At 42.0% G+C, this 26,296-nt stretch overlaps 1 protein-coding gene across 4 annotated transcripts in view; it reads right to left on the bottom strand.

Moving 5' to 3' along the window:
- The window catches only part of REPS2 (RALBP1 associated Eps domain containing 2), a gene marked incomplete at its 5' end in the record, with an annotated part of 221,628 nt that extends 207,638 nt beyond the window's left edge, over positions 1–13,990 (bottom strand). For 2 of the 4 annotated variants that reach the window (XM_080794990.1, XM_080794992.1), the window contains one exon: positions 13,612–13,845. In XM_080794990.1, the coding sequence (XP_080651116.1) occupies positions 13,612–13,845 (234 nt within the window). Of the gene's footprint in view, positions 1–13,611 lie in introns of all 4 variants that reach the window. The other 2 variants (XM_080794989.1, XM_080794991.1) reach the window with 2 other exon arrangements.
- Between the last annotated feature and the right edge of the window lie 12,306 nt (positions 13,991–26,296).

The raw sequence follows: 26,296 nt of genomic DNA, 5'->3' as shown, positions 1-26,296 counted from the left end.
TCCCTCTGCCTCTCCTACTTCCCCTGCTTGTGCTCTCTCTCTCGCACCCGCTCTCTCTGTCAAATAAATAAAATCTTTTTTAAAAGGGAGGTATTTTTTTTATTTTTTTTTAATTTATTTATTTGTTAGAGAGAGAGCGAGCGAGCACAGGCAGACAGAGTGGTAGGCAGAGGCAGAGGGAGAAGCAGGCTCCCCGCCGAGCAAGGAGCCCAATGTGGGACTCGATCCCAGGACGCTGAGATCATGACCTGAGCCGAAGGCAGCTGCTTAACCAACTGAGCCACCCAGGCGTCCCTAAAAGGGAGGTATTTTTAAAAAATGATCCTCTCCCCTCTGCCCCTCTCTCCCCAGCTTGCACTCTCCTTCTCTCTGTCTCTTAAAAAAAAAGAGAGAGAGAGAATTTTAAGACATCCGCATGGTGGGGAGCCTGGGTGGCTCAGTGGGTTAAGCCTCTGCCTTTGGCTCAGCTCATGATCCCAGGGTCCTGGGATCGAGGCACATCAGGCTCTCTGCTCAGCGGGGAGCCTGCTCCCCCCACCCCCGCCGGCCGACTTGTGATCTCTGTCAAACAAATAAAAAAAAAAAAAAAGACATCCGCATGGTAAATTTCACACATTTTGCTTCCAGTGCCATCTCTCAGTAATAGGACTCAAATTTACCAGAATGTATGCAAGGGAGAGGAATTAAAACATTTTAAAACAATTTCAAAAGAATCCTAAAGGAAAAAAAAAAAAAACTCCAAAAGCAAGCAACACCAAACATCTCCAGGGCCAAAAACCCATTCATGTAAAATCATCTGTTTTTCACAAGACCGACCCTGAACTAAGGGATCAACAAAGAGAATACTGCATTAAATATGTTCTTTTGAAGGCATCAGGACAAACATTACACATTTAAGAAAGCCTGTTTTAAAAAAAGCAAAAACAACTCTTAATTACTGGCATTTATGGGATTCACTTCAATTAGTCAGGAAATTAACACAGGTGAAACATTTAATTACCCCCAGGAGGCTGAACAAAGCTATTTTTCTGTAAACCAATGGCAAAGTGTTACAAATGAATTAAGTCAAAGCAAATGTTTACTACTAACCTAATATTAAATAGCCTCTCCTGGTCCTGAATTAAATTATGAGGAGAGCCGAGTTTCTCCGGTCTGTTAAAAATCACTTTTCCTTTCAGGTTCATGTTCTAGCCAGTCTCTGAAGTACAAAGAATAGTGGTAAATAAAACAGGCCCAAAGGCCAGCTGGCATGTGCTCCGCAGGGGTTCTCTGGAATGAGGCAGAGTAGAGAGGGCCAGACAGAAAGGTCAGGAGCAGGGAGAGTTGAGCAGAGAGAGGGACTGCAGGGTGAAGTCCTGGTGGAAGCAGCTGAGCACTCATTCTCTCCGGCCTTCCTTGCCCCCCTGGAAGGGCTGGCTGGAGGGGCTGGGACCACCGCAGCCTTATGGAATCTCATTCCTGACCCAGGCTTGCCAGCAGTGCTGGCTGCTGCCATTCTGACTTTGGAAACAATCAACCATGAAGAACTGAAATTCCTAGTCCAGACACCTCACAACTCTTCAGAACAAGGCTTATTCGTTGTTTTTGTGCTATGTCCCCTGCCCTTTGGTAGTGGGTATGGACCTCTTTTCAGAATACTGTTTTTAAATGTATAACATGAAACACTTAAAATAGGATTATAAAAGAAACATACTGAAATATAGCTATCAAAATATTAAAAAGCAAGTGTGTGGTAGTAATGCATGTGTTTGATTATGATTCTAAAAAATCCTATTTCTACAAGTGATAAAATCATAGGTACTACTACTAATACTGTGGTTTGTTTGCCTATATACACAATAGAAGGAAATGCTTGATTTCAGTTAAAGATTGGTATAAATACAAATGTATCTCTTTCCACAACTAAATTCACAGACCCCCAAAATGGACCCAGGCCTGCTTTAGAGTGTTCCGGGCAGGAGTGGACTGCTTTTCCACTTCTTTTCCTGCCTCCTACTAGTTAAGAGGAAAAACGAATTGCCTAAAGACTAAAATTGAAAATAATACATAAGAAGATAACAGAGTTGCCAGTTCTACATGGCATAAGAAAATGAATTATGCATAAAAGTATATTCTAAAAAGATAAAGAAATTTTAAATAAGCGGTTGAGCAAAAACATCTATACTATCTGGCCCCAAAAAGCTAAACAGTAATTTTCTGCTTCAGAAAACTCTGGAAGGCAAGTGTGGTACAAAGTTCCTAAGGTGACACATACCACCAATAATTCTCACTTCCTGGTGTCTTTGCTTTTGAATAATCCTCTCCCCTTCAGCGCAAAACAAAACCTGTGACTTGCTTCTATGGCTATGGCTGGATACGGCAGAGGCAATGGGGTGTCTATCCTCCGAGCAAACTGGAGTGAGAATATCTCCTGAAAGAAGCCAACAGCCATATTATGAACTGCCTATGGAAAGAGCCATGTGGCACGGAACTGCAGGTGGTCTCTAGTAGCTGAAAGTTTCAGTCCTAAACTCACAAGAAACTGAATTCTACTAACAATGACATGAGCTTGGAAGAGGTCCCCGAGCTCCACAAAGGAACGTCACCCAGCCAATGCCTTGATTTCGGCCTTGTGAAACCCTGACCTGAGGACCCAAGTTAAGCCATGTCAGGATTCCTGACCCAAAGGAACAACAAGATAATAAATGTGTTGTTTTAAGCTGCAATTTAAATTTATGCAAAGTCACTACAGAGCAATAGATAATTAATGTGGTAACCATTAGAGGGAGTGACCAACCATCCCAATTTGCCTGCAACTGTCCTGCTTTGAAAACTCAGTCTCCTGCCCCAGGAAACCCCACTGGCCTGAGCAACTCAGGCTGGTTAGTTACTGCTATGCTCTGCAAGTGTGTCCCCCGCAAAACACACATGTTGAGATTCTAGTGCCCAATGTGATGGTATTAGGAGGCAAGGCCTTTGGAAGGTCCTTAGGTCATGAGGATAGAGCTCTCATGAATGGGATTTAATGCCTTATAAAGAGGCTATAGAGAGATCCCTAGCCCTTTCCACTATTTAAGAACATAGCAAGAAGGGGCCAGCTATAAACCAGGAAAGGGGCCCCTCACCAGAAGGCAAACAGGCTGGCACCATGATCTTGAGCTACCAGCCTCTAGAACTGTGGGCAGTAAATTTCCATGGTTTACAAACAACCCAGACTGTAGTATTTTGTTCTAGCGGCCCAAACAGACTTATGCTCACCAGAAGACACGTACTAAAGTAGAGAATGATATAAATACAAAATCCTAGATACTTGCCTTTACAAAACAAAGATAAAATCTGAAAAAAAAAAAAAACCTGGAAAGGAACCAAACCCTCTTTAAAAACTTACTGATAATTACTGAAACATCTCAAGATTTCCTCACAACCAATTTTCCATACCCTTAAAGTAGGACAGTCCCCAGCTATGCATGTGAAACTAGGCCAATATTCAAAACCATCTTGCATTTTTTTAAAGTAATCTCTAACCCAACTCAGGGCTTGAACTCAGACCTCAAGATCTAGAGTCACATGTCCACCAACTGAACTAGCCAGGTGCCCCCATCTTGTATTTCTAGTCTTCACTTTTGTTACCTTTTCAGTCTCCCTATTGGTTTACCTAATCTTTCTAAATCAGTCTCAAATATCCTTATCTTAAAGACTGCAAATAGCTCAATCACATGCAACCATCCTTCAGTCTTGCCATTTGACCAAAGGCCACAGATAACCTTTTCCGCCGGTATTAAACCCCTCCATGTTTCCAGCTCCTCTGACCACTCCCAGGTTCCTTCTTTAAAGATAAACCCTATGAATCATGTGATGTATGAGATTTGCTTTAGGATAACAGAGCAGGTAGGGTACAAAACTGAGAACACAGAAGGAACAGAACTGATCACCTGTTCACTGATGGTTGTTGACCATGGATGGTAAGGACAGAGGAGTTTAATGTATTATTCTATCCACTTGTTTGAGATTTTCCCTTTAAAAAAAGATGAGAGGGTGGGTGATGGGCATTAAGGAGGGCACACAATGTGATGAGCACTGGGTGTTATACACAACTGATGAATTGTTGAACACTACATCTGAAACTAATGATGTACTATGTGTTGGCTAATTGAATTTAAATTTTAAAAATGTAACAAAATAAATGTCAAGATGGTGACGTTCATTCACAGGATGCACCAGAAATTTTAAAAAAAAGATGAGAAAAAAGCAAGCCTATGAAAGCCCAATCAATTAACTCTAAGGTCCTCTAACACTTCAAGAATATCAGTGTGCGTTTTGCTAACTATAATGGAGTTTTTAATATTTATACATGTTTAGCACAGTCCCCCAGTCATGTGACATTCTATACAAATAAAAATGCCACTTCCCTCAGGCATAAAGGCCTCTACAACACCATAATGATGAGTCACTGTAAGACTAAGTAATGAAGATTCTTAAAAAGGAAACATGAATGAACTAGAGCTACATGTGTCAACAAAGACGAATCTCAAAAACATAATGAGAGGAAGAGCAAGCTGCAGGTTACAGAATACAATACTTCTAATTTTAAGTTGAAAAGTCATTCAGGGGCACCTGGGTGGCTCAGTCAGTTAAGCATCTGCCTTCAGTTCTGGTCATAATCCCAGGGTCCTGGGATGGAGCCCGGTGTTGGGCTCTCTGCTCAGTGGGGAGCCCGTTTCTCCTTCTGCTGCTCCACCTACTTGTGCTCCCTCACTCTTTCTCTCTCTCTCTCTGTGTCAAATAAATAAATAAATTTTTTTTAAAGATTTTATTTATTTATTTGACAGACAGAGATCACAAGTAGGCAGAGAGGCAGGCAGAGAGAGAGGAGGAAGCAGGCCCCTTGCTGAGCAGAGAGCCAGATGCGGGGTTCAATCCCAGGACCCTGGGATCATTACCTGAGCCGGAGGCAGAGGCTTTAACCCACTGAGACACCCAGGCGCCCCCAATAAAATCTTTTTTTAAAAAAGCTGAAAAGCCATACAAAACAATATATTGTTTTAGTGACATATAGATATACACACATGCTATACAGATACATGATATCTACACATGTAATAAAAGTACTAACATTTTATTTTTGTTTTTTAAAGATTTTTTTTTAATTTTTCAGAGAAAGAGAGAGTGCACGCACAAGCAGGGGAACCAGCAGGCAGAGGGAGAAGCAGGCTCCCCGCTGAACAAGAAGCCAGATGTTGGGACTTAATCCCAGGACCTTGGGATCCCGGGATCCCGAAGGCAGCTGCTTAACCGGCTGAGCCACCCAGGCGTCCCGTTTTTTTCAGTTCATGCACACCAAATTCAGGACAGCAGTAACCTCTGAGGTTGCAGGGAAGAGAATGGGACCAGAGAAGGAGGTTACAGGAAACCTTCATACTGAATGTGAACTGTTTTAATTATTTGGTAATCCTCTAAGTTTTACACACCTGAAGTATTTTTGTTATAAAAGTGGCAACAAGCAACTATTCTGCAAATGTCCCTCCTTTAACCACACAATGGTTTGGCTCAGGGACTTCCCATATCTGCTGGCATTGTTGGTTTTTTTTAACAATAAAAGAACACTATCTCAAACAGCATACATTCTTACTTACTGTTTTAGTGTTCCAGCCTCTACCTCCTTAAAGGCTATGTTCAAAGGGACATGATAAAAAGATGCAAAAATAGAGAACTGTCTTATTTGCATTTTTAAAAAATAGTTCTGGCTAGTAATCTAACAGTGGGGAAAGTTCACAAGAATTTTGACTTTTACCTATAGTTTTCTTTAATGATTAAACAGTTGCTTCGATGAATTAAAGAAAACCTTTAAATAGGACTTCTTCCCAAAGATGAGTCCATGCATGGGGCACCTGGGAGGCTCAGTCAGCTAAGCCATGGACCCCCCCCTTTTTTTTAAGATTTATTTATTGGGGCACCTGGGTAGCTTAGTCGGTTGAGTGGCTGCCTTCAGCTCAAGTCATGATCTCAGGGTCCTGGCATCCAGCCCCACATCAGACACTCCTCTCAGTCAGCAGTGAGTCTGCTTCTCCCTCTCCCTCTGGGATCTCTCTCTCAAAGAAATAAATAAAATCTTTTTTTAAAAAGTGAAGATTTTATTTATTTGAGAAAGAGAGAGCCCGCACAAGCAGAAGAGGCAGAAGGAGAGGGAGAGAGACTCTCAATCAGACTCCGCGCTGAGTGGGGAGCCCAACACAGGGCTCAGTCTCACAACAGTGAAATCAGGACCTGAGCCAAAAACCAAGAGTCAGACACTTAACTGACTGCACCACCCAGATGCCCTGAGCAACCAACTCTTTTTTATTTTTTAAGATTTATTTATTTATTTTAGAGAGACAGCAGAAGCATGGGGAGGGGTGGAGGGAGAGGGAGGGATAAACTTCAGCAGACTCCTCACTGAATTCAGAGCAACCACTTGGGGCCAATCTCATGACCCCTGAGATCATGACTTGTGCCAAAACCAAGAGTTGAACACCCAACCAACTGCACCACCCAGCCCCCCACCCTCCCACCCCCACCCCCTCGCTTCCGACTCCTGATTTCTAATACAATGGTGATCTCAGGGTCATAGGATTGAAACCCCCACATTCTCGGCACTCAGCAGACAGTCCGCTTGAGATTCTCTCTGCCTTCCCCCCACCCCTTAAGCTCTCTCTAAAATAAATACATCTTTAAAAAAACGAAAACGTGATTCCATGCCCAGGAATTTTTAAAATATCCCCTGCTTCTAGCAGCCATGTTTTACTTCTTTAACTCAATCAAAGCTGCTTAAACAATCAGACATTTATTAGCTTTTTTCCAATTCAGTGATATCCCGATATTACAGAATCAGCAGTATCTTACAGCTACTCCCCTTAATGTCTAAGAGTTAACCATCAAGAAAAAGAAACACTGTATGATCTCATTTACATGTGGAATCTAAAAACAAAAAACTTGGGGCACCTGGGTGGCTCAATGGGTTGAGCTGCTGCCTTCGGCTCAGGTCGTGATCCCGGGGTCCTGGGATTGAGTCCCACATCAGGCTCTCTGCTTCGGCAGGAAGCCTGCTTCCCCCCTCCCCAATCTCTCTCTGCCTGCCTCTCTGCCTACTAGCGCTCTCTGTCAAATAAATTTTTAAAAAAACTTTAAAACAAACAAAAAACTTGAGCTCATAAATACAGAGGACAGATAGGTGGGGGAGGGATGGGTGAAAGTGATCAAAAGTTACAAACTTCCAGTTATAAAATAAATTAGTCATGGGGATTTAATAGCATGGTGACTACAGTTAATAATATCATACTATACATTTGAAAGTTGCTAAGAGAGTCTATCATAAAAGTTCTGAACACACGAAAAAAATGTATAGTGACAGATGTAGACTTAGTGTGGTGATCATTTCACAAAATTTGCAAATTCCAAATCATTATATTGTATACCTGAAACTAATATAATGTTATATGTTAATTGTATCTCAATTACAAAACAGACTACTTCAAAATAAAAAGACTATCATAAAAAATAAAACAAATTATGACTACTTCAAATATGCACAGAATTCCCAGGGATTAACACACCATCCTAAAAGATAAATATTATAAATAAGTCTATATAGTTTAATTCATTACACCAAATACACAACTTGCTAGTTTAAGGTAGATAATTTATTTCTAGAGGCTATATTCCTCTTTTTTTTTAAAGCAAGCTCTACACCCATCACGGGGCTTAAACTCAAAACAGCTTTATCAAGAGTCACGTGCTCTACTAACTGAACCAGCCAGGTGCCCCTCTGGGGGTCATACTTCAAATTGTTTCTTACTCAAATAAACTGAAGAATAAAAAAAAATTTGCATTGGAATGTAAACTCCATGAAGACAGGGATTTGTGTTTGGTTCATTGTTGTAAGCCCAGCACTAGAACTGTCCATGATGAGCAAAAGAAACTCAAACACAGGTCAAACCCAAACCTGAATCCTACCACACCATCCTATGGCTTCTAGTAAAATGCTGGTCTTTGAACACTAATGAAATATTTCACAACCTGGGAAACCAATCACTCTAACATTTTTAGTTCTTTGTCTTAAAACAAAAACTATGTTCCTCAGACATTTATACTTTCTTTTTCTAATTTAAAGGGTTTTGTTCTAGGGCACCTGGGTGGCTCAGCCAGTTAAGGGTCTGCCTTCAGATTAGACCACACTCCCAGAGTCCTCGGGAGCATGTCCAGCTCCTGCCCAGCAGGGAGCCTACTTCTCCCTCTCCTCCCTGCTGGGGCTCTCTCTATCTCTGTTTCTCTCTCAAATAAATAAATAAAATGCTTTTAAAAAAATAAGAAATATGGGGTGCCTGGGTGGTTCAGTGGGATAAGCCTCTGCCTTCAGCTCAGGTCATGGTCTCAGGATCCTGGGATCGAGCCCTGCATCCCCACATCAGTCTCTCTGCTCCGCAGGGAGCCTGCTTCCCCCTCCCTCTCTGCCTGCCTCTCTGCCTACTTGTGATCTCTCTCTCTCTGTCAAATAAATAAAATCTTTAAAAAAATAAAAAATAAAGGGTTTTGTTCTACCATTTTTCACCTAGTCCTGGAATCTGGCTTTTAAAATAAATCAGCAAATGAAGATAAATACTTTAAAAATAGGACCAAAAGACCTTTTTCAAATAGGCTATTATGATGCCTTAAAATATAATTCAAGATGGCAAATAAACATATGACATGATGTCCAACATCATGTCATTAGGGAATTGCAAATTAAAACAAGATATCACTACGTTCCCATGGTCAAAATAAAAAACACTGATATCACTAAATGCTGGTGAGAATATGGAGCAACATGAACTCTCGTGCATTGCTGAGGGGACTATAAAATGGTACAACCACTTTGGAAGACAGTTTGGCAGTTTTCTACAAAACTAAAGATAGTCTTACAATATGATCTAGCAATCACACTCCTTGGTATTTACACAAAGGAAATGAAAACTTAAGTCCACACAAAAACCTGCACACAGATGTTTATAGCAACTTGATCTCTAACTGCCAAAACTTGAAAGAAACCAAGATGTCCTCCAGTTCCTGAATGGATAAATAAACTGTGGCACCGGCAGATAATGGAGTATTATTCAGCACTAAAAAGAAATGAGCCATCAACCTATCAAAAGACATGGAGGAATCTTAAATGTGTATTATTAGTGAAAGAGGCCAATCTGAAAAGATTACATACTGTGTTTTTCTAACTACACGACATCCTAAAAAAGGCAAAACTATGGAGACAGTAAAAAGATCAGTGGTTTCCTGGGGTTGGGAGTAAGTGGAAGGGATGACTATACAGTTCACAGAGGATTTTTAGGTCAGTGAAACTATTCTGTATGATATTTTAATGGTAAATACATGTCACTATACATTTGTCCAAATCCACACAATGTTCAACACCAAGAGTGAACCATAATGTAAACTATGGACTTGGGGTAATTATGATTTGTCAATGTAAGTTCACCAATTGTAAAAAATGTACCACTCTGGAAGGGAGTATTCCTAATGGGGGAGGCTGTGTATGTGTGTGGCAAGGGGGTTTTTGGGAACACTATGCACCTCTCCCTCAATTTTGCTATTAACCTAAAACTGCAATAAAAAAAAATTAAGTCTTGGGCACCTGGGTGGTTCAGTTGGTTAAGTGACTGCCTTCAGCTCAGGTCATGATCCTGGAGTCCCAGGATGGAGTCCCAATTCTCCCTCTGACCCTACCCCTTCTCATGCTCTCTCTTTCTCTCTCTCTCAAATAAATAAAAATTGTTTTAATAAATATATTTTTTTAAAAAGCATATAATGGGGACACCTAGGTGGCTGAGTCATTAAGCATCTGTCTTTGGCTCAGGTCATGATCCCAGGGTCCTGGGATTGAGCCCTGCATCGGGGTCCCTGCTCAGCAGGAAGCTTGCTTCTCCCTCTTCCACTTCTGCTTGTGTTCCCTCCCTTGCTATGTCTCTTTCTCAAATGAAATAAAAATATTAAATAAATAAATATTAAAAACATAGAATGTACAACACCAAGAGTGAACCCTAATGCAAACTATGGACTTTGGGAAATAATGATATGTCAATGTCAACTATAACAAAAGAATCAATCTGGTGGGGGATATTGATCATGGGGAAGGCTGGCATGTGTGTTGGTAGGGGAGGTATGGGATTTTTCTGTACCTTCCCCATAATTTTTCTGTAAACATAAAACTGCTCTGAAAAAAATTAAATCTATTTAAAAATATACATTTTTTTCAACACAAAAAATATCCTTAACATAACTCACTTTCATAACAAAGTAATAGGTATAGCAGTTTATTTTTTACTGCAAGGAGGAGACAAAATTAAGTATTTTTGTAAAACATTTATTCCAGGTAAGATTTTCACCCTGCCTGAAATGTTATGGTAATCTTAATTACATGCTTATTAAGAAAAAAAATATCTGGCTGTTACCATAGAAATTACCAGGAATGGTTAGTGCCTCCATGATTTGGGCAGTTATACCTGTTGGGCCACTTAATTCTGAACTTACAGGTTCCTGTTTAACAGGGAAAGGCTAAAAATGTCTCCATTTGTTTTAAAGAATGGCTAATACACTCATGGGGAAATGCAAACTGAGGTAAATGGAGCATGCACACACACATCAAGATACGCCACACCACACCACACCACACCATATCACACCACAGCACACACCACTAAAATGGCTGGTAAAAATTAGGTGGCTGCTGACTGCTAGCTTTGTTTCACTCCCTTCTGATTATATTTCCCTGTCCAGAATCCTCTGATGTTCATTTTTACCTGTATGAAGAATACTGGATTATTGCAATTATATTGGGTTAATGGGGAAGTATGTATTTTATTTTGCTGGGCTGAGTAAGAAAGCTTACAGCTGAGACTGACTACAAGCAATCTTCTAGGCATGTCTCCCTTTGCCAACATCTGAAGCAGTCTTCTACAAGCAGGTTTCAACTGGACATCAAGAATATAAACTCGGGGCGCCTGGGTGGCTCAGTGGGTTAAAGCCCTTGCCTTTGACTCAGGTCATGACCCCAGGGTCCTAGGATCGAGCCCCACATCAGGCTCTCTGCTCTGCAGGGAGCCTGCCTCCCCTCCCCCTGCCTGCTCTCTCTCTGCCTGCCTCTCTGCCTACTTGTGATCTCTGTCAGATAAATTAAAAATCTAAAAAAAAAAAAAGAATATAACTTATTCATGCAAATACACTGTGCCTTGGGTTCTTTCTAAATCATATACACTTCAAGAGAGCGTGATTCTAACACCAGGACCATCCCCTCCCCAATTCCTTAGGAATGGTGAACCAACATATTCACATTTAATATGCCCACTTTCTCTTATCACATACCATGTATTACTGACTACGAAATAAGCCTTAGCAGGTGCCCAGCTGTCACTTACTTGCTGTGCGGCCTCAGTCACTTATTTCTTTTTCAGTTGAGAAGTTGTAACAGCATTTAATAAATTTATATACTTGGGAATATTCTGAGGGCTTCAAGTAATGGCCACGATTTGTGTTTTAAGACACTGACATTTTGTCTACCTAGTTCAGCTCAACCACAGAACAGCAACTGCAGAACTTTCTACATACAAAGGACTTAAGGGCTAAACAGTCATGCTAAGTTCTATGAATACTAATCACATTTTCAGAAATCCTTTTTAGAAGGTGAAAGATTACAGAGTGGCTAAAGTTATGCCCACAAACATATAGGCATATGCATACTCCAGCAGTATAAAGCCCAGTCTTACGTGGTAAGAGAAAAAAAAAAAGAACCTACAAACCCAGTGATATTGCAAATGAGCCATAAAGCCCTCACTAATCCTCTAGAACTAGATTTTAAACTACCACTCCCCACTCTAAATATTCAACTGACGTTAACTTTCATACTAACTATTGCTTTTAGGAAAAGCTTCATGGGTGCCTGGGTGGCTCAGTTGGTTGGGCGTCCTGGAGTCCCAGGATTGAGTCTCCCATCAGGCTCCCAGATCCATGGGGAGTCTGCTTCTCCCTCTGACCTTCTCCCATCTCATGCTCTCTCTCGTTCTCTCTTTCTCTCTCTCTCTCTCAAATGGATAAATAAAATCTTTTTTAAAAAGCTTCATTTCCATGCACCCCTATGTTTATAGTTTATAGCAGCATTCTTTACAACAGCCAAGATACAGAAAAAGACCAAGTGTTTTATATATTTGCTATATATTATATACTTAAAGAAATATTATTCAACCATCAAAAAGAATGAAATCTTCCCATTTGCAATGATATGGATGGAGCTAGAGTATAATGCTTAGCAAAATAAGTCAGTAAGAGAAAGACAAATATATGATTTCATGCATATGTGGAATTTAAGAAACGAAACAAGCAAAGGGAAAAGAAAGAGAGACAAATCAAGAAACAGAGTCTTAATTACTGAGAACAAACTGATGGTTACCAGATGGGAGGAGGTGGGGGGGAAGGGTGAAATAGGTGATAGGGATTAAAGAGTGCACTTGTCCTGAGGAGCACAGAATGATGTATGGCAGTATTGAATTACTATATTGTACACCCGAAACTAATGTAACACTGTGTGTTAACTGGAATTAAAATTAAAACTTAAAAAATCAATTTTAAAAAGCTTCATTCCATGTTTTGGGCCTGATACTGAGAATCTTATCAACATGAAAGTCTGATGACATCAAAAGATGATGCTTATCAAGTAGTCTTTCTCCAAGCTCCAGGGAAAGCAAAAAACAAAAACAGAGTGTGCTGTGGATCACTCTCCCTCCTCCTTTTCCAGGTATGGAGCAGCTAAAAGGAGGTAGCTATGACATACACTACTTTCCAGTTCTATTTCAAGTCCAGGTAATAAGATGGAAAACTACAAGCTGTCTCCTATGGTGGATGTCTGGGGTCTATCTCTAACCCGAAACACTAAGCTTGACTTTGCTTTGACAGACATCCTCTTGCAGCCCTTTGTCCCTGCTCTGCAACTTACTAAGGCTTTCCAATTTAACACCAATATTCAGAAATATGTTAGTGAGCAAACACATATAGTAGATACATATATCTATATTGATACATAAATATATTACACGTATATATGGCAGACAACATTCAATTTTGGGCCCCTGGCTCGGCCGCACTCTCTCTCTATATAGACATACATACATACATACATACACACACACACACACACACACACACACGCACGCACTTCAAGTTCAAATTCAGCAAGGCACCCTGAGCGCCTACCTCTTTCCACCCACCCAGGACAGGTAAACGCAGGAGCAGAGGTTAAACCAGACACCAGCCAAAACAAACACCACTTCCAGAACAAGGCAAACTTTGGGTCTGGGCGGCTGCAGAGCCCCAGCAATGGCCGGGGGAGGGGAAGGAGTGTCAGTCTGTCTCGGGGGAGGAAGACGGGTAGCGCACCCAGCACTCCTGAGCTGCAGAGGAGGCTGGTGTTCCCCGGGGGACAAGGGCGTCGCCGCCATCCCCGACTTCGACCTGGCCGAGGCCTTCAGGTCCTTGGGCAGCCCTATAGCCCCACCCCGCCCCCTTATCCCCACAGAAATGGTCCCCACAGACCCGCTGTGGCATAGGGGCGCGGGGACTTACCTGGTGCAACGTCTCGGCGGGCAGCTGCGACGCCCGGAAGAGGTCGGCCACGGTGCCCGCGGCTGCGGTGACCGCGCCAGGGACGGCCCTGCCGGCCTCAGGGGGCCCGGACACGGGGCCCCCGCCTGCGGCGCCGGCGCAACGCGCGAAGAGCTCGGAGTAACACTGCTGCTCGCCCTCGCTCAGCAGCAGCGGCGGCCCGGAGCCGCAGCCCCCGCCCGCCGCCGCCTCCATGGGGCCCAGAACGGGGTCCGACGGAGCACCGTCACGGGGTAGGGAGCCGCCGCCTTCGCCTCAGCCTCCGCCGCCTCGGTCTCGGCCTCGGCCGCCGCCGCCACCGCCCCCACGCCCCGCAGCTGCCGCGCCACCGCTTCCTCCCGGCGCGCGCCGGCCCCGCCCCCGGACTTGAATGTTGTGCCTCCGCCGCGCGGCACATGGAGACAGGCGCGGGGCGAACCAATCGCAGCCTGGGATCGCACCCCGGCCCCGCCCCCGCCGTCCCACCTCGCCCCACCTCGCCCCGCCTCGCCCCGCCCCTTGCCGCGCCAGGTAACTCCGCGGGCCGCCCAACCCGCGGCGGGTCACCTGTCCCGCCTTCCCTCCCGAGACCCGGAGGGCGGGGGCCAGCGCTTGGTGCACCCACCCAGCCCGGGAGGGGTGCCTTTGGCTCTCCTGCCTTGTTGGGAAGGGAGGCAACTAGACCCACCTGGAGTATGGCGCTTTTCAGGGGGCGGAGAAAGCTGTGGTGATTTCTCCCTAGAACGCTGAAGCAGGTGCGGTGCTCTTAGCAGAAAAGGGAGGAGGCATGAGAAATTAAGCTTCCGTTTTTTCATACCAGTAGCGCTTCTGTCCTGAACAGCTGGAGGACAGAGATCTCCATACGAACTGGGTCCCAATGACTGCCCATAGCGTTTATCTGAGCGATTTAGGCCAGTTTCTCAGGTCTAGCTCAAACCTGGAGTTGAATCTTAAAAAGGAATAGCATCAGTTAGTGTTTAATACTAGATTAATAACAGTAAAAGGGGCCCTGAGAAGAAGAATTGCATATATATATCACCAACACAAAGAGAAAGTAAGTCCAGGATTAAGCACTAATAAAAAATACGTTTTAGAATTTAATAAAGAGACATATAAATTTTTCACCCCAAATAATTTTATTTTAATTAAAAACAAAAACTATCTCAAGAAATAGCACCGATGGTAACAAATATACTTTGGTATTTGGGGCAACTAAAATAAGGAGGAAGGACAGGAAGACCGGGGGAAAAAATCAACAGGTAGTAAAGGAGGGAGGGAATACATAAGAAGAAAAATTATGAGGGCACCTGACTAGTTGAATAGGTAGAGCATATGACCCTTGATCTTGAGGTCGTGAGTTCAAGCCCCTCGTTGGGGATAGAGTTTATTTAAAATAAATAAAAGGTTGAAGAAGAAGGAGAAGGTGGAGGAGGAGGAGGAGGAGGAGGAGAAGAAGAAAAATTATATCAATTCACGGCCAGAGTAAGATTTTCCTTTTGGAATCTAAAGACATGAAATAGAGAAGAGGATCCACTCCAAAAGCAGGAAGTTCTCAACTCTTCGCTAAGATTTCCTTTTACCACATTTTGCTTTAGACCTGACCAGGAGAGAATTAAGACAGTCATAAGCTTGCACACAAAAGTACAGAAAGGATAGTTAAGTAAGGGACAGCAAAGACTATCTTAGCTGGGGAATTTCCATTTCAAAATCCAACCACCTGCTGTATTTGCCACAACCATAAAAATTTCTCAGGAAAACTGAAAGCCAAGAGATCATGTTTACTCTCTTCCTACCTTTTTACTCATACTCAGGATTCCCTAAAAATGACCCACCATTCTAACAGAGGTTAGAAAGGGACCCACTCTTTGTGATAAAAGCCAAACCCTACTTTTCCCTGTAACACTTAGGGAAAGAAATGTGAGGTATACTAATCCCTGACATTCATACAGTTCAAAGCTACATTATCTCCTTTAAGTTTCCCGTAACTCTCTGAGGTAGGCTGGGAAAATATTTTCATCTTCATTTTGCAGATGAGAAAATGGATACAGAGATGGTGTGATTTACTCAACTGAATACTAGATCCCGAGCTGCTCTTCATTACTCAACTCAGTTTAATAAATTTGACAGATATTCATCAGCACCACAGATAATGCAGAAATGCGTACAAAGCCTTACATCTGTGCCTATCCATCACGTCACACTGATTGGTAGAACAGGAAGTATTAACTGTGTCCCTGCCGGAGTACTGTGAGAGCTTTAAAAAAAATACAAGATGTGTTCTTTCAAGAACTCTGTAGCTTCACTGGAAAAGACAAAACTAACACAACAAATAGAAACAAACAATAAAAGACAATATATAATTAAGTGTTAAATCGTGTACCCCGGGCTAAGTGTCGTGGGAGTTTAGAGAAGAGAGAAAATCCATGAACCAGAGCCCAACCGGGAAAGTTTAACAGAGACGGCCGGGGCGGGGGGGTGGGGGGGAGCCCCAGACACTTTGTACCAAGGAAGGGTTAAGTGTGGGACAGTGGGTTGGGGTGGGAGGGAAGGCGGTAGTCTCTCTGGAGCTCTGGGATGCCAGAGGGAAGCTGCTCAATGGGGGACAAGAGGCAGAAGTGACCCCACCAACAGTAACAATTAAACACGGGATGCAGGAGGAAAAAGGCATTTTTAAAATGTTTTAATATCTAAGGAATGCCAAGTACTGTTCTTTACTTCTAGAACAGTTTTTTGAATAAAAGAAATGGTTATCAAACTTCAGAGTAAACACAGGTAAGAATGTAATAACTAGAAACACTCATATCCCTTAAGGATGACAGTAAACAAGAGTGTTTTAGAAGAGAATTTCTTTTTACTTTTTACAGTTCTAAACTTCCACACTTGTTTGTGTGCTCCATCATGGCTAGAGAGGCCAGAATGATAATACAGTTGGCCTTTAAACAAGGCAGGGGGTAGGGGCACCAACCCCCATGCACTAGAAAACACATGTCTGTCTAACTTTTGAGTCTTCAGCAGCATAACTAGAAGCCTTATAGAGAGCAACCCCGGTTGATTAACATACATTTTGTACATGTATTATATACTATATTCTTACAATAAACTAAGCTAGAAAAAAGTGTTATTAAGAAAATCATAAGAGGGGGCACCTGGGTGGCTCAGTCCTTAAGCGTCTGCCTTTGTCTCAGATCATGATCCCAGAATCCTAGGATCAAGCCCCACATCAGGCTTGGGTGGGGGGCTGCTTCTCCCTCTCTCACTCCCTTTGCTTGTGTTCCCTCTCTGGCTGTGTCTCTCTCTTTCAAATAAACAAAATCTTAAAAAAAGAAAACCATAAGAGAAAAAAGATTTAAGTACTACACTGTATTTATGGGGGAAAAAAATCCACGTATAAGTGGACCGGCACAGTTCAAACATGTGTTGTTTAAGAGTCAACTGTATATTCAGGAACAGCCAAGACAGAGTATTTTTTTTAAATCAATAATATGTTTTGTTTTGCTTTTTTGTTTTTTTGTTTTAAAGATTATTTATTTGGGGGCGCCTGGGTGGCTCAGTGGGTTAAGCCTCTGCCTTCAGCTCAGGTCATGATCTCGGGGTCCTGGGATCAAGCCCCGTATCAGGCTCTCTGCTCAGCTGCTCAGCAGGGAGCCTGCTGCTCTCTCTCTCTCTCTCTCTCTGCCAGCCTCTCTGCCTACTTGTGATTTCTCTCTCTGTGTCTAATAAATAAATAAATAAATTTAAAAAAAAGAAAAAAGAAAAAAAAATATTATTTATTTGACAGAGAGAGAGATCACAAGTAGGCAGAGAGGCAGGCAGAGAGAGAGGGGGAAGCAGGCTCCCCGCGGAGCAGAGAGCCTGATGCGGGGCTCAATCCCAGGACCCTGAGATCATGACCTGAGCTGAAGGCAGAGGCTTAACCCACTGAGCCACCCAGGCGCCTCAGCCAAGACAGAGTCTTTAAGTTTTGCTTTTTCCTTTTAGATCCAGCCTCAGTGCCCTGCATAAAGACAACTGAACAAACTCAGAACAAGGTGCTAGTTACCTGCGGGGAAGAGTTTCTTTCCTAAAGCAGGGGTTGGAAAACTAGCACCAGTTGTCTGGTTTTATTTGTCTTTTATTTTATTTTTGGAGAGAAAGAGAGTGTGGAGAGGGATGGGGAGAGAGAGAGAGAATCCCAAACAGGCTCCACGCTCAGCACAGAGCACCATGCGGGCCTTGATCCCACAGCCCTGAGATCATGACCTGAGCTGAAATCAAGAGTCAGAAATTTAACCAACTGAGCTACCCAGGTGCCTCGGTTATCTGGTTTTGTATGGCTCACGAGCTAAGAATGGGTTGTACTTTTTTTTTTTTTTAGTAGACTCCACACCACACGTGGGGTTTGAACTCACGACCCCATGATCAAGAGTCATGTGTTCTACTGACAGAGACAGCCAGGTGCCCAGGTTGTACTTTGTTTTTTTTTTTTAAGTAGGGTCCTCGCTCAGCACAGAGCCTAGCTCAGGACTTGAACTCACTAATCTGAGATCAAAGCCTGACCTGAAATCAAGAGTCAGACACTTGGGGTTCCTGGGTGGCTCAGTAGGTTCACCAACTCACTCTTGATTTCAGCTCAGGTCATGATCTCAGGGGCCTGAGATCGCTCTCCAGCTGAGGCTCTGCACTTAGCAGGGAGTCTACTTGAGATTTTCTCTACCCCTCCCCAAAATAAATAAATAAACCTTTAGGAAAAAAAAGAGTCAGAGGCTTAACTGCCTGAGCCACTCCGGCGCCTCTTGGGTTGTACATTTTTTAATGGTTGAAAAATATGGCTTTCTATAGACTGAATAATATTTCAGGACATATGAAAATTATATGAAATTCATATCTCAGTATTCATAAGACGAGTTTTACTGGAACACATCCAGGCCCCTTCACTTATGCGTTGCCTATGGCTGTTTTCGGACTAGAAAGGCAGAGTTGAGTCATTGCTTAAGGTCTCTGGACATTTACAGGAAAAATTTACTGATTCCTGTTTTATAGTACGGAAACCTAATCTTTTCTTTTCTTTTCTTTTTTGAGACCTAATATTTTCTTATACCTACAGCCAATTCATAGATTACCTAGGCAGGGGATATACACAGAATTCTATCCAACTTCTCTGAGCTTCAGAATTTTCATGAGTGATATTGAGATCCTTGAGATCATATTTCAAAGATTGTGAACTTTAAAAATTACTTGGTGAGGGACTAACCAATGTAAACACTAAATAATCACCTATTTGACTGATTTTCTTTTTCTGGAAGTGAAGAAAGATCTTTGACAGTGTGAGAGGGAATCCTATTCCCTTGGCCACATTTTTTCTTGAGAAATTTCCTCTCTACTCCCCAGGAGGGAGTATGATGAAGTAACATTGGCACTTCTCCCGGCTCCTCTCATTTTCTCTTCTCTATGGAAGAAGTGATGGAAGGGAGAAGAAACTGATCATTCCTGATTTTTAACAATTTCTGTTTCTATCCTTCTCTGTCTCTTTCTGTCTCTCTCTATCTCTGTTTCTTTCTGTTTTTCCTGACCCCATGCCTCTCTCTCTCTTTCAACCTCTCTCCCCACCACCAACACCCTGTGTGTTGCCCTCAGACAGGACTCGACTCTACCCGATTTCACATAGAAAGCACGCCAAGTTTGGGACCACTCTCCGTTCCCACTTGTGGGATTTGATGGGTGTAAGACAGCAGTGTCCTTGGAGGTTGCCAGGTAAAGGTCTGCTTTCTAGACTCTCTCTGAGCTGGAGAAGGAAGTGGGTATGGAAAGTAAGAAGACTGCTTGTGGCCCCAAACCAATCTGAATTTCCAATTCAACTCCAGGAAAAGGAAAGCTGATGTGGACCACAGGGACCCAACCAGTTCACTGGAGTACTTGGCCCCCTGGATGCTCTGTAAACCACTAATGACAATGAAATCCTACAAGTTATTGTGTCCCATAAGCCAGGTTTTTTTAAAAAGATTTTTATTTATTTATTTGACAGAGACAGCGAGAGAGAGAACACAGGGGGAGTAAGAGAGGGAGAAGCAGGCTCCCTGCTGAGCAAGGAGTCAGATGTGGGGCTCGATCCCAGGACCCTGAGACCATGACCTGAGCCTAAGGCAGATGCTTAACCGACTGAGCCACCCAGGCGCCCCCCATAAGCCAGTTTCGAACATTGATGAATTTATATACTACGTCAACCCTAGTGTGTGTGTGTGTGTGTGTGTGTGTGTGTGTGCGAAAGAGAGAGAGAGACAGAATGTGCCCTCTTCCTTCCTGTAGCAACTCCATCTTCTGAAGCAAAAGCTTGACAAATTGAGAAGGTGCTTGTTCCCAAACAACAAATAGTTTGTTCTCAGTAGCCCTGCTGGCCTCTTAGGTAATCAGGTAGCTCACCTCTCTCCATGGTAGCCCTGGGAACAGCTGAACGGAAACATTAAAGAGCTTTCTATGCACTAGGCAAGTCCAGTAGTTATATCAGACAGATCTTAGCCAACAGTTGTCACCACTTGTTGACAATAGCAAGCTGTCTAACCTTGAGAAAGCAGCTCCTTGCTTGGTTTCTCTGAACAGGATTTTGGATAAGAATGATCCTAACCATATATTTTCATGGCCCATTTAAAATTCACCCATAATACTGGAGCATACTGTCAGAGCTTTCTTCCAGGTCTGAAGGAATAAGAAAAAAAATCTAATTTCAGGTCTTCAGCCCTTTGGTCACCACAGATTTGAGCAAGGATTATTATCAATGAAATGGATAAGAATTTTCAGAAGCTATTCAGGTTTCTGAAAAATAGAGCGTTCACTAAATGAGTCATGGTAGGCTAACTACTAAAACAAATAACTTGAAAAATCTCAGCGGGTTAACATAATAATGATTTATTTCTTGCTCCAGTCACCATCCAACAAGGGTCTGTGCAAAGGGTGGTTCTCTTTGTGTTCATTCAAGGAACTAGCTAGTAGGTCCTCCATCACATGGGACCTCACAGTCTTCCACTAGATGGTCTACATCTGGCTGTTATAAAAAGAAAGAGAGAGCTCAACAGAACCAGAAAGAGAGAGAGAGCATGGAAGATGGCTTACACATGGGGTTTTATGGGCGGGGGCCAGAGGTGGCCCATATCACTTCTCCCTGCTTTCCATTGGTTATAACTGAGTCATGGGGCTGCAGCAAACTGCAAAGGAGTCTGGGAAATATAGTCGACATATATAGCCAGGAAGAAGAAATGGGTTGGGGAACATCTTCCTCGATTCTGACATAATGACCATATAAAAATTTCAAACCTGTTGTAGACACTGTTGGCTCATTGCCAAGATTCCTGTCACGTGGGAGCAATGCACCCATCAGGGAGTGTTGTCGGTTAATGGCTCATAGCTGTTCCCTTCTTTGGAGACTTCCCCTCAGCCAAGCTGGAGCCACCTCAAGGAGGTTATACCTCTATACCCAACCCCCCACAGACCAGCCCAGAGCCAACGGCTGACTGAAATAGGGTATAAAAGGCCAGCCCTTTGCCTGAAGGTGAGACTACCTCTGTGGTACAAATCGTGCTCTGTAGTGCCTGTGGGATCAGACTGAAACAAGTCCTCGGCTGAGATGGATTCCTTGCTTACCCCCTTCTCCAGTCCCCCCCTGCTTCCTTCACTTCCCTTCTCCTGAGAGCATTCCCTCAATGAGGCACTTACATAAGAATCCCCATCTCAGTTTCTGCACCCAGAGATCCCAACCTGAGCCAGGATTTTACATCAGAGAGTAATACGACCCATGTCTCATGGAAAAAGCATGCACAGTGCAAGTCAATCTGTAAATATTTAAGTGCTCTCAGTAGAGTATGTATAGTCTTATTCTCCATAAACAAAGACCACTTTTCCTGCCCTGCAAATGGAATCCTTTTATGGCGAATATGGATTATGGCCTCATTCTTCATTTTTCTTTCCTGCCCTTTCTACTTTGACTAAGTTGATGTGACATCTCAGACCTGAGTTTCGGCCTTGCAAGGCCAGAAATGTGTTTATCGCTTTGTTGGAGGTATGGCAACCCATAGGAGACAGCAGGTACACAAATCAAAATTCCTATTAACCAATTTAAGTCCACAGCGATATCTGTTCTGTGAAACATAACTCCCCTCCTCTCTGGAGATAAATTTTAAATAAGAAAACTCTTTCTCAAATATAGAACCACAGAAGCAAAGGAACTAGAGAAAGACAATGAGCCTAAAACAACACGGTTCACAGTCAAAAATGTTTCCAAGTAGCATTTCAAGGACAAAGAGCACATCTGAATCATCTGGTGCTCAGTAAGTAATTGATTTTTTTTTCTTTATTTTAGAGAGAGAAACAGCATGAGTGGGAGGGGCAAAGGAAGAGGGAGAGAGGGAGAAAGTCTCAAGTAGACTCCATGCTCAGTACTGAGTCCAACATGGAGCTTCATCCCAGGACCCTGAGATCATGACCTGAGTCAAAACCAAGAGTCAGACACTTAACAGACTGTGCCACCCAGGTACCCCTTGATTTATATTTTTTAAGATTGTATTTATTTGAGAGAGAGAGAAAGAGAGAGCACATGAGCTGGGGGAGGGGCAGAGAGAGGAGGAGGCTTCCCCACCCCTCGACCTGGGCTCAGAGCCTGACTCGGGGCTCCATTCCGTGACCCTGAGATAATGACCTGAGCCAAAACAAAGAGTCAGGTACTTAACCGACTGAACCACCCAGGCTCCCAATAATTGATTTAGATCAAGGGAGAAATCAGAACCACCCGGAAAGTACTAGAAATACAATGGAAAAGTATCCTTCTAAAATTTCCTCTCATGAGAGGTTTATGTTTCCTTTGCCTCTTCTAGTGGCAAATCTCCTCCTAGTTTAAAAACCTACTTTCGTAACATGATTTTATTCTCAACTTCATGTCTTATTTACATTCTAACTCATGTCTTAAATTCTCTTCCTAGGAGTTCCAATCAGTCAGTAAAAGCTTACATTTTAGTTTAGTTATTTCCTCATGACTCCTGAGTAAGTACCATAATCTCAATAGTAGTTTTCAAAATAATAATGTACATTTGGTACATTTGGTTATGTCTTGGAAATGTTCCTTTCTACATCTACTCTCATTTACAGATTATATCAGACTCTGGTGGAAAAGATCAGTTTTATATGTAAGCCGCTGTCCAGGCAGCATGATTTCAAGGTGCTTAAGATATGGAATTGTAACGGCACCTGGGTGGTTCAGTCGGTTGAGCATCTGACTCTCGATTTTCGCTCAGGTCATGATCTCAGGACTGTGGGATCGAGCCCTGCATCCAGATCCATGCTCAGCGGTGACTCTGTTTGGGATTCTCTCTCTCCCTCTCCCTCTCCCTCTGCCCCTCCCCTGCCCTCTCTCTGTCAAATAAACGAATAAATCTCTTTTAAAAAGATACGGAATTGTATCAGCCATCTATCGCTGCGTAACAGCAGCCTGACCAACAGACATTTATTATCTCACTGTTTCTGCGAATCAGGAATGCAGGAGTGACTTAGCTGAATGGTTCTGGCTCACAGTCTCTCAGGAGGTTGAAGCCAAGATGTTGGCCAGGGCTGCTGTTATCCGAAGGCTGGACTGGAGCTGGAGAATTCACTTCCAAGATGGCACATTCACATGTTTGTTGACAGGAGGCCTCAGTTGCACCTACATGGGTGTCTCCACAAGGCTGCCTGAGTAGTTTAGGACACGGAAGCTGGCTTCTTCCAGAGCTAGGGATCTAAGACAGACTACTTATGCAAGCACAGTGTTTTTTATGACCTGGTCTTAGAAAGTGATGTACCACTTCTACCTTCTACTTATTAGAAGCAAGTCACTAAGTCCAACTGACACTCAAAAAGAGGGGACTTGACCTCCAGCTCTTGAAAGGATTGTCAAAGAACTTAATGGACACATTTTAAACCACTACACAACTCTTCTCAGAACTGGTTTTAAACTACTCTCTTGTTCTTCACACAGTCCCTCTCAAATTTGCAAAGTACGTTTTAATATGGTTTTGAGTTCAAATTGAAATCAACCTATTTATAATCTTACAATGAGAACAGACAGGATTTTTAAATTCATATGCATTATTTTAGTTTATTAACTTTTTCCAGCAATTTCAGATTCATAGAAAATTGCAAAAATGGAACAAAGAATTCCTATATATATCTCACTCAAATCCCCCAAATATTTCCATATTTGGTTTATCATTTCTTTCTCCATATGTATATTTTCTTAATAATTTGAGAATTCTTTGCAGATATAATTTCCCTTTACCCTTGAATAATTTAGTGTACGTTTCATAAAAATAAGGATATTCTCTTTATAACCACTGTACAATTATCAAAATCAGAAAAGTAGCTATCAGCTAATCAACAAACTTTACTCAATTGTCACCACTAATTTACTCAATTGTCTCACTAATGGCCATTACGGTAAAAGGGGAAAAAAATTGTTTTTTCTCACCCAGGATCCAGTCCAGGATCACAAGTTGCATTTAACTGTCATGTCTCCTTGGTCTCCTTTCTTCTGGAGCAATTTCTCAATCTTTGTCTTTCATGACCTTGACATTTTAGAAGACTTCCTCTTATTATCCCAGTTTGGGATCAGATAGTATTCAATTTCCTTACATACCTGCATTTTCATTCCTATGTAAGCTCTGTAAATCACTCTAAGAAGCACAGAAAAATAAGCACCCCTAAATATTTTTAATCTATCAATGGCTTCTGAACCAACTGATAATTTTGAGAATTAATAAATAAAGGGAGAGAATCAAATATTGATCTTGCCTTCCCTACCGAGCTGTACTACTAAGGAACCAAACAGTGGATGAGGTAGAATTACAGAAGAAATGACAAAATAAAAATATCAGTATTTTGCAACCCCTAATTAATAAATAAATTTTAAAAACCCATCATCAACAACTTGTAACATCACAAGAAGAGTGTGACATTATGTGCTTCTAGCTAGACATATGCAACATAACCTATGACATACATCTTGCCAAAAAAGCAAAACTGAATTTCATCAAGTCTAATGCAGCACCATCCAATAGAAATAATAATTCAAGCCACTATGTATTTAAAATCTTCCAGTTGCCACATAAAAAGCAACTAAAAAGTGGCTAACTGAATTTAAACTTTTAAAAAATTACATAGCTAAAGGAAAATACAGCTTAATGTAAACATTGACGTTCAAAATAAGTCATTCAATGGAAATATGTCCATGATACGTCCTGTGAATGAGGCAGACGGCAAAACAGTATGTATTATTTGATTCCCATTTCTGAAAGAAGAAAACTCTGTGTATTTCAATAGTAATTCTGGTGAGCAATTAATCCTGAGGAGTAAAAGAAATGAAGAACTTGAAAAAAAAAAAACCTTAAGTAGACATATCAGGAACATATCAGGAACACGGCAGGGATGTCCACTATCACCACTGCTATTCAACATAGTACTAGAAGCCCTAAAAAAACAAAAAGAAAGAAAAGCATCCGAATCAGCAAAGAAGTCAAACTCTCACTCTTTGCAGATGATATGATTCTTTATGTGGAAAACCCAAAAGTCTCCACCCGAAAACTGCTAGAACTCATACAGGAATTCAGTAAAGTGTCAGGATATAAAATCACAGCACAGAAATCAGTTGCATTCCTATACACCCACAAACGAGACAGAAGAAAGAGAAATTAAGGAGTCGATTCCATTTACAATTGCACCCAAGATTAATAAGATTTTATTTTAATAAGATTTTTATTTTTTATTAATAAGTTTAGTAAAAATAAATCTAACCAGAGGCAAATTCCAACCAGAGGCAAAGAATCTGTACTCATAAAACTATAGAATACTCATCAAAGAAATTGAGGAAGACACAAAGAAATGGAAAAATGTTCCATGCTTATGGATTGGAAGAACAAATATTGTAAAAATGTCTATGCCATCAACTTTTTCCACAGAAATGGAACAAATAATCCTAAAATTTGTATGGAACCAGAAAAGACCCTGAATAGTCAGAGGAATGTTGAAAAAGAAAAAGCGAAGCTGGGTGCATCACAACTCCAGACTTCAAGCTCTATTACAAAGCTGTTATCATCAAGATAGTATGGTACTGGAACAAAAACAGACACGTAGATCAATGGAACAGAATAGAGAGCCCAGAAATGGACCTTCATCTCTATGGTCCACTAATCTTTGACAAAGCAGGAAAGAATGTCCAATGGAAAAAAGAAAGTCTCTTCAACAAATGGTGTTGGGAAAATTGGACAGCCACATGCAGAAGAATGAAACTGGACCATTTCCTTACACCACACTCAAAAATACGCTCAAAATGGATGAAAGACCTAAATGTGAGACAGGAATCCATCCAAATCCTTGAGGAGAACACAGGCAACAACCTCTTTGACCTCACCCACAGCAACGTCTTCCTAGGAACATTGCGAAAGGCAAGGGAAGCAAGGGCAAAAATGAACTTTTGGGACTTCATCAAGATCAAAAGCTTTTGCACAGCAAAGGAAACAGCCAACAAAACCAAAGACAACTGACAGAATGGGAGAAGATATTCTCAAATGGCATATCAGATAAAGGGCTAGTATCCAAAATCTATAAAGAACTTATCAAACTCCATACCCAAAGAACAAATAATCCAATCAAGAAATGGGCAGAAGACATGAACAGACAT

This window comes from Martes martes (assembly GCF_963455335.1).
Source record: "Martes martes genome assembly, chromosome: X".
Taxonomy (NCBI): Eukaryota; Metazoa; Chordata; class Mammalia; order Carnivora; family Mustelidae; genus Martes; species Martes martes.
The sequence above is the reverse complement of the archived record's forward strand: the minus strand, read 5'-3'. Positions and strand labels throughout refer to the sequence as shown.